This window comes from Meles meles, chromosome 5 (genome assembly GCF_922984935.1).
Source record: "Meles meles chromosome 5, mMelMel3.1 paternal haplotype, whole genome shotgun sequence".
NCBI classification, from domain to species: Eukaryota; Metazoa; Chordata; class Mammalia; order Carnivora; family Mustelidae; genus Meles; species Meles meles.
The window spans coordinates 43,830,820-43,839,978 of NC_060070.1; the positions used below are offsets into that span (position 1 = coordinate 43,830,820).

At 39.4% G+C, this 9,159-nt stretch overlaps 1 protein-coding gene across 1 annotated transcript in view; it reads left to right on the forward strand.

The window, feature by feature from the left end:
* Positions 1-8,882, forward strand: part of RARS2 (arginyl-tRNA synthetase 2, mitochondrial) — a 60,481-nt gene extending 51,599 nt beyond the window's left edge. The window contains exons 12-20 of the mRNA XM_046004899.1: positions 2,051-2,111; positions 3,703-3,779; positions 4,257-4,381; positions 4,941-5,008; positions 5,091-5,200; positions 5,558-5,653; positions 6,789-6,863; positions 8,223-8,286; positions 8,760-8,882. Coding sequence (XP_045860855.1) covers positions 2,051-2,111; positions 3,703-3,779; positions 4,257-4,381; positions 4,941-5,008; positions 5,091-5,200; positions 5,558-5,653; positions 6,789-6,863; positions 8,223-8,286; positions 8,760-8,846 — 763 coding nt within the window. The 3' untranslated portion in view covers positions 8,847-8,882. The remainder of the gene's footprint in view (positions 1-2,050; positions 2,112-3,702; positions 3,780-4,256; positions 4,382-4,940; positions 5,009-5,090; positions 5,201-5,557; positions 5,654-6,788; positions 6,864-8,222; positions 8,287-8,759) is intronic.
* Positions 8,883-9,159: the final 277 nt, after the last annotated feature.

Genomic DNA, 9,159 nt, shown 5'->3' on the forward strand with positions numbered 1-9,159 from the left:
GAGGCTTGAACTAAATGACCTGGCATTCCTTCCTGCTTTCAAATTCAGGTTTTACAGACTCAGCTTAAAGCTTTTTCGTGTATTCTCTTTTTTTATTTCATTGGATCAAAAAGGCTTCTCTTTGTTTTTTCCTTGGCTCAAACCAAAAATCCAATAGGGGCATGTATTTGTGATTTCATCTGGGAGATAATCTATACTGGTGTTTTACAGCCTTTTTTTTCTTTTTTTCATTATAACCCTACTCTCAGGAGCCTTTTTCGCCAATTTTCCTACTTACCCACCTCATGAAATTTTATTACAGATACCCTATATATCTGTGGTATTGCGTGCATGTATGTGCTTTATATGTAAAAAGAGTAAGATTTGGGGGTACCTGGGTGGCACAGTCAGTTAAGCATTTGACTGTTGGTTTTGGCTCAGGTTGTGATCTCAGGGTTGTGAGATTGAGCCCTGAACTGGCTCTGCGGTCAGTGGGTAGTCTGCTCAAGACACTCTCCCAGTCCTTCTGCCCACCCACGTGCCGCTTGCACACGCACGCGCTCTCTCAAAATAAATAAATAAATCTTTAAAAAAAAAAAAAAAAGTAAGATTTTCTTGTTCCTCAACAGCCAGCTTTTGTCTCTGTTGCTAATTCATTGCTTTATGTTGTATCAGGATTACAAGGTGGGAACTGAAGACATTTTGATGATCCCCAACATTTCAAAAGATCTGAGAACTTTTTAAATCTTCCCAATGTTATATTGTTAACCAGAAATACTTTTCCTTTTAAATTTCAATATTCTCATAATCGACTTGAAATTTCATACTTCATGGCTTGTTTTTTCATTATTTCATACTAGATGCAAACTGAGTCTTTCATAGTTAGAGAAAGAAGGGTTGAGTGTCTGTCAAAGGACTTTAAGGCCTTTCACATTGCTTTAGAAGGTATTGCCTATGACTGATTAGAGACCTTGAAAGTCCTCGATAGTATTAATAGAAGAGTAGCTAAAAGATTGTAGTGTAGCTGCCACATTACTTGTGTTCTGAATATGTTCTTTTTTAAAAAGATTTTATTTATTAATTTGACAGAGAGAGACATAGCGAGAGAGGGAACACAGGCAGGGGGAGTGGAAGAGGCAGAAGCAGTCTTCCAGCAGAGCAGAGAGCCCGATGATCCCAGGCCCCTGGCTAGGATCATGACCTGAGCTGAAGGCAGATGCTTAACGAGTGAACCACCCAGTCTCCCCTTGAGTATGTTCTTTAAGAAAATGTACTGCAGGGACGCCTGGGTGGCTCAGTTTGTTGAGCGGTTGCCTTCAGCTCAGGTCGTAATCCTAGGGTCCTGGGGTTGAGTCCCACATCTGGCTCCTGGCTCAGCAGAGAGCTTGCTTCTGCCTCCCATTCTGCCTACTGCTCTCTCTGCTTGTACTCTCCCTCTCTGTTAAATGAATAAGTAAAACCTTAAAAATTTTTTTTCTTAAAAAAAAAAACTTAGTTTTGCTGCAGGGCGCCTAGGTGGCTCAGATAGTTCAGCGTCTGCCTTCCGCTCATGTCATGATCCCAGGGTCCTGGGATCAAGCCCTGCATCGGGCTCTCTGCTCCTTGGGGAGACTGCTTCTCCCTCTGCCTCTGCCTCTATCTCTCTCTGTCTCTCATGAATAAATAAATAGAATTTTTTTTAAAAAGTATACTGCAGAAAAGTGACACTTAGGTAATTCTTTCCAGTAGAGGCTTAATTAACAAATCATTAAGCATTTACCTACAGGTACTTTGCCTGGAGCTATTTTAGTTAGTACTACCACTTTCCCAGAGCTTATATATTTATTTATTTTTTAATCTTTCCACAGTACTTTTATTATTATTGCTTTTCCCCAAGCTATTCTTACTACTATTACTTTATGTCAAAGTATGGTATTGGGATTATGTAATCATGGGTCGTATACCTTAGGCTTGGGATAGTAAGACTTCTTAATTAGAAAAGCCTCATTGCTATTAAATAGGTAAAGCAAATTTTTACCCAGATCTGCTTAGTAACTCTTAATCTATGGCCATTTTTTTTTTTTTTTTTCAGAGATCTTGCTGCTGCTATAGATCGAATGGACAAGTATGATTTTGATGCAATGATTTATGTGGTAAGTAATCACAATAAAAAAAGGTTATATCTCTACCTCATGAAAACTGCAAAGATGGAAATGATATACCATGTTGAAAACTATGAAAATAATTTTGTCAAAAATATAAAAGGAATTCAGTGTTAAGTTTATTTAAGGTGGAAACCACTATGTTAAAAACAAAAGTGAAAACATTCACATTGCTTCGTGATTAAAAAAAAAAATTACCCAAATCAGGAAAATGGTTATATGAAATGAATATGTACAGGTTACCATAATGCACTTCTTAAAAAGTAACTTTATTTTATTTTTTAAAGATTTTATTTATTTATTTGACAGAGACACACAGCGAGAGAGGGACACAAGCAGGGGGAGTGGGAGAGGGAAAAGCAGGCTTCCATTGAGCAGGGAGCCTCAATCACAGCTCAATCCCAGGACCCCACGATCATGACCCGAGCCGAAGGCAGACACTTAAGGACTGAGCCACCCAGGTGCCCCAACTTTTTATTTTAAATATTTAAGACTCATGAGTTTTAGAATAGTACAGAGTTTCCATGGACCCTTCACCCAGCCTTCTCCGAAGATAGTATCTTCCATAACCATAGTACTTTGTCTTTACCAGGAAACTGACACTGGTAAAGACCTTAGTTAAATTCCACCAGTTTGGGTGCACCTGGGTGGCTCAGTCAGTTAAGCATCTGACTCTTGATTTTGGCTCCGGTCATGATCTCAGGGTCCCAAGATTGAGCCCCACATCAGGCTCTGCTGCTTCTTTCCCACTCTTTTTCCCTTTGCCCCTCACCCCGCTTGTGCACACTCTCTCTCCCCATCTCTAAAATAAATAAGTAAAATCTTTAAAAATAAAGAAATTCCACCAATTTTTACATGTGCTTCTGTGTTGGCCTAATATGTTGGGGTGGGCATTGTGAAATTGTGTCATCTGTAGATAACGTAACCATCATAACATTCGGAATAGACAACTGTTCCATCATGAAATAAACTCCTTCTTGGCAACCACTTAATAATTGCCCTTTACCCCCTACTGTAACCCCTAGCAACCATTGCTCTGTTCTCCATCACTACAGTGTTGACACTATGAAAATGTTACATAAATAGAATCACAGTAGGTAATCTTGAGATTGGCTCTTCTCACTCAGCATAGTGAATGCCTTGAGACCCACCCAGGCTGTTGTGTGCACCAGTACTTTGTTCTTTTGTTGCTAAGGGTTCCTCTGTGTTCTCTTCCCTTTCCTTCCACTCCAGGTGCCACCTCCCTTTCCCCTAAGAAAAAGAGTCGCCATTAAATATCTTATTAGAGCTGAGCTTCATCCTTCTTGGGGATAAAGGTCATGATAGCTGAAGGAGAAAGAATTTAGAGTACTCATGAGATTAAAGTTCATCTTTCCTTGTAATTCAGTGAAGTGCTACAGATCTTCTTTTCTTCTCTTGTAGAGCACTCAGCTTAGACCTTCTGCTGCTGGCATCTTCTTTGTGTACTTACTTAAAATACATCAGTGGACAATGACTCTAGTGTGTCAAAACTCAAATATTTTTATTTATTCCCCACCTATTTTTGTAGATTAACTTATACTTAAATTTTTTTTTCCCCAAGACAGATAAAGGGCAAAAAAAGCATTTTCAGCAAGTGTTCCGGATGCTGCAGATCATGGGATATGACTGGGCAGAAAGGTAATGTCCGCATGGTTTGTAACTGTCTGCTCATGATCATTAAGGATTTGTTAAATCAGCCAAGTCCCAAAATATACCAAGTTGTTGAAGGTCGTCATTCAGATTTCACTTCTTTATTTCAGGGTATTAGTGTAGAAGCAGATTTGTTTTTTACATTAATTTATGTCCTGGTTATATTCATTTCTAACTTATAAACATTTAATAAATATCTTTATTAGACATCTACTCTCAGTGGCTTGATTTCCAAAATTCTTAATCCCTCCTTTTTACCCACCAAGACAATTAGTAATTTAATCACTTCTTATTGATTATCTCTATAAAATGAAGCTGTGTGTTAACATATTTTGTGCCATATGATAAATCGCATCCTATTTACTAATTTTGAAAAGTCCTTGTATGAGAGTTGAAGTTTGGACTGCTCTCTGAAAGTGTATAATTATACACTTGGATCATCTGTTCTTTTCTCTTCCATTTCAGGTGCCAGCACGTGCCCTTTGGAGTGGTGCAGGGAATGAAGACTCGAAGAGGAAATGTTACTTTTCTGGAAGATGTTCTAAATGAGATTCGATCGAGAATGCTACAGAACATGGCTTCTATTAAGAGTGAATTCTCTTTATTGTTGCACTCATAACTTACACGCCCCTTGGATGTTTTGTGGGACTTTGGTGCCATGCAATTTATTTTGACCATCATCCCTCTCTTCACTTTCCCTAACCTTGTCAAAAATAGCTTGCACTAATTAGAGGTGCCAGAGATTTTAGACTTGCCGCTTGGTGTCATTCAGTTCGATAATCTGAATTGATATGACCCTAGGCCTCTTTTCATGGGCAGCTTCAGCCTTGTCATTCCACTCTTGGGGTGGTTATGTCAAATTCCCATGTTATGTAATAGGAAACAGCTCACAAGTTCTCATGGCTTTGTTTAACCTTGGAAAAGTAAGTACCAGCTTTATCTAATGTCTCATAAGGGATATTTATGAGAAATGTGAATTTGTGTTTCTTACCTTTATCCAAGGTAAATTAGCCTAAATTAGGAAAGTAAATTGCCTAACGTGAGCTGTTTGTTCTTACTGGCAGCATACATTTTTGGCAGATTTTATCAAAATCCCTGATTCTGTGCGGTTCTGTGTAAGTTAAAGATAGCTGCCTCTGTCTGTTCCAGCTACCAGAGAACTGGAGAACCCACAAGAGACTGCAGAGAGGGTTGGACTCGCCGCACTCATTATTCAGGTCTGTTAAGATTGCCTCCTGTGAGACCCTTTTGTTTGCTAGAACAAACCCCAGCACTAAAAATGTATTCTTGTCATTCTAGGACTTCAGAGGTTTACTCTTATCTGACTATCAGTTCAGCTGGGATCGTGTTTTCCAGAGTCGTGGGGACACAGGCGTCTTCCTGCAGTACACGCATGCCCGCCTCCACAGGTGAGGGGCATCTGCTGGGAAACGCTGAGCCTTCCCAGGGTGGGGCTGGGCTGGTGTGCTCCGAAGATCCAAGGTCCTGTTTGCTGGGCTTCTCCAATATCTCACATCCAAAACTAGTTAGAAGTATAGTGGACCACCTGTTAGGTTTGGTTTTTAAAATACTTACTGAGCATCTCTGTCAGAAGTGCTTTTATGTATGTTGCCTTGTTTAGTACTCAGAATAACGCTGCCAGAGAGTATGCCCCCATTTTCAGGGGGAGAAACAGAGGAAAAATTGAGGCATTGTGACAAACTTGCAGTTATGTGTCCTTGGATGACTTGTTTAATCCTTTGTTGTTTTTAAACTTTTGAAAACAGTTTGGAAGAGACTTTTGGATGTGGTTATCTAAATGATTTCAACACTGCTTGTTTACAAGAGCCACAGTCTGTTTCCATTCTCCAGCATCTTCTCAGGTATGATTTTCTAGTCTTATTGAGTCTGCACCTGCTTAGTGAAATGACTATTGATGGTTTGCTGACCACTGACGTGAACAAGCCAGTAGCTAGCTCCTGCTCCCCTGCCACCAGTACCTGCCCTTCGAGGGAAGACAAAGGAGGACACCATCAAGATCAGTCCTTGGGACTTAGAAATATCACTGCTGAATCACTGCAGGTGCCTGACATCCTCTAGGTCATGGTATGGGAATGGAAACCTGATAAAAGCATCAACTTTTAGTTTTGGGAAGGATCATCTTCTCCCCCGCCTCTTGGACAAGTGAAGGAAAACCTCTGTCTGCATGTGGCTTCCATGACACTGTTGAGTTCCTCATCTGCCTCGTGGTTTCCGTTCACAGTCTCAAATAGATACCTACTTGGTGCCCCGAAACTGAGCAAGAGATCACACCTTTGAGCTCTTACAAGCATTGTTGGTGAAGCTAGACTTATCAGGAGATACTAATCTTTGGAAAGGATGTGGGTAGTTAGCAAGGTACTTTTCTCTGATCGCCACACAGTGGTCAGCGGCTCCCTCCTGGGATCAGAGGGGTCCGTTTTCTCACATTTGACTGATTTGTTAGAAAATAAGCCAACCTGGTTTTCTTGGCATTGAAGGCAGACTCTGTTTTGCTAGTTTCTAGATTATGTTCCTAACATGGCTGTAAGCTTTATACATTCAATTTAATAGCCTGAGTCATTGATCTAGGCTAGGCCCAAGAGATATCAAAATGATTTAGAAAGTACCTGCCATCAAGGAATTTGTAAGAAAGAAAGATGTGTCTTTACCTTCAAATACACACAAGGTCTTTTTTCATATACCTTCTACTCTTCTTTTAGAGAGAGCAAGAGCACGCGTAGGGACAGAGGGAGAGAGAGAGAAACTTAAACAGGCTCCATCTTGGGCACGGAACCTGATACAGGGCACAGTCTCACCACCCGAAGATTATGACCTGAGCCAAAACCAAGAGTCAGATGCTCAACGAACTGAGACACCCAGGCACCCTATACCTTCTACTCTTACTGATGTCCAGTCAGCCTTACATGGACGATCTTAACATCTAGCTTAGTAGTCTTCGTCTTCCCTTGCCCACTGCTCCTGTTGTGTTTCTTTTAGGTTCGACGAGGTGCTTTATAGATCATCTCAGGACCTTCAACCCAGGCACATTGTCAGTTATCTTCTAACTCTAAGGTACTTCATAACCTTGTTGTTTTCAGGTATTGAAGACATGGGAGACCTGATCTGACAAAGGACCTTTCTTTCTTCTAAAGTTTTCCTATAAACAAACCCCTTGGCCTAAAAAGTGAAATGCCTTAAGTTACAGGAATTCTTGCTTCATCTTTGCAAATCAGCAGTTAATATTCATTTATTCATTCAATGATACAAGGTACAGTTATTACAGTCTGGTGGAACCAACAGCTTTGTCACAGGTAGTTACATAACAGCACATATGTGTTAGGATAGAGTGGACCTAAGAGACTGTGTTCGGGCCCTCAGTCCAGCCTTGATGGAAGCGAAGGGGCTTCTCGGAGGAGAGGCGTCAATATTAATCAGGAGAAGCAAGGTGGCAGAAGAGAAGAAAATGCCCAGATTTGCTCATGCTACATTAATGGAACTAGACGCAAGGTCCTGGGAGAGGTGAGAAATGAGTGTATAAAGGCCTTTTTGCATGTATTAAGGCATTTCAGCTTATTTTCAGGGCATTGGAGTCCATAAAAAGGCTTTGAATAGAGACACAGAAAAATCGGGGAGCTAGAAGGGTAGAGGATGAATTGGAAGGCAAATCAGTTTAATAGGAATTTTATACTAGCTGTTTCAGAAGCTCTGACTATAAGGTATTTTCTAGAGCAGTGTTTGTATCTTTCCATAAATCTATTTAAAGAAAAACTTGCTTTCACTCAAGATTTACTGAAATCAGATTTATTGGTATTGTTCTCTTGATTATCCTTTTTACCTGTCTTCCCCAGATTTAAATAATTTTTTTTCCTTTAAACTCTATAGTCACAGAGAGATAAGCCAGAAAGTCTAATTAAATGTCTATTAATCATTGAAATGAATGTTGAAAGCATCATTTCTCTGGCATATTATTCTATTTGCTGCTTCTACCTAAACAGAAAAGATACTTTAGAGAAGAGGGGCCAGTGTGTGTGCAGCTGCCCAATAGCTAATCTTTACCCTTCCTCCTCACCGTACAGAAGGGGAATGTCCACGCCATGTTATAGCTTTCATCCTAAAAGATGCCTAAATGAGAAAAACTAATTCTTAGAAAGGAATCCCCTATCTTTATGAAGGAGTGAAATCATAATCTTAAGTACTTGAGGTATTACGACCAAAATCTAAAGTTGTAGTTTAATGTGTTTTACTTTTCCTGTTATAGAACAGCAGGTGACTTCAAGTCTCAACTTCAGTGTTGCACACATCCTTTACTGGCCCTGAGCTTTGATTTCCTTACGTTGAGGGAGTAAGATACCAAGCTTATGTATTATAACGGGAAATTACTACTGGTCTTCCTTTTCATCTTCATCTTCGCTGGTCTGTCTTCCATTTCAGTCATCTTGCAGCTGTGGCACACAAGACACTGCTTATAAAAGACAGTCCTCCCGAAGTGGCTGGGGTATGTTAAGTGTTTTCTGTGCAATTTCTACATCCTCTTAATATTACTGAGTCAATTTTGTAAATGTTCCTAAAATAGCATCTTGTGGTTCAGCTACAGTAGTGTTCTTATGGACTCAAGGGGTAATTAGAATTGGACTGAAACAATCAGTTTATATACTTTCCAACACTGGACTATGAAACACATCTTCCTAGGTCAAGTGTTCAAGTGAAGAGTTCCCCTTCTCTGAAGCTATACTTTGAATAAGATAATGAATGATCCTGTCACTCTCACTCCCCAGCTCTTGGGTACCAGTCATATTATAAGGGATGCTAGGAATTTGTCTTCCCTCGCCTGCAGCGAACCCTGAAGCACTCTGAGATACTGTTCCTACTTTAAATTAGAAGAAAGTTAAAATTACTTTTAAAAATGTTCTTTATTCACTTATAATTAGCCTGTTAATGAATTTAATCATCCTTTGTTTTATTTCTTAGGCCAGACTTCATCTTTTCAGAGCTGTGCGTTCTGTCCTAGCCAATGGAATGAAACTTCTTGGAATAATACCTGTATGTAGGATGTAATTTCTAATTAAAATAGCTTTCTAAATATGAAGTGAATTCTAGTTATCTATTCTTATATGCCTTGTTTAGAATTTAAACTGTTATTTTGTATCAGAATCTATATTTTAGTAAGCCTAAGTGATTTATCAACTTATTAACTCTTTTATCTAAAAAAAAAAAAAAAAAAAAAAAAACCTTTGCATTCCCTCCTGATCAGTAAGTACAAAACAGTTTTATAAAACTCAGAACTTTTAAAATTCATTGCAGTCTATTGGGGATAAAAGATTAGATTTTAAGCTTCAGCTTGAGGTTTTCACAGCATCTATTCTTCCAG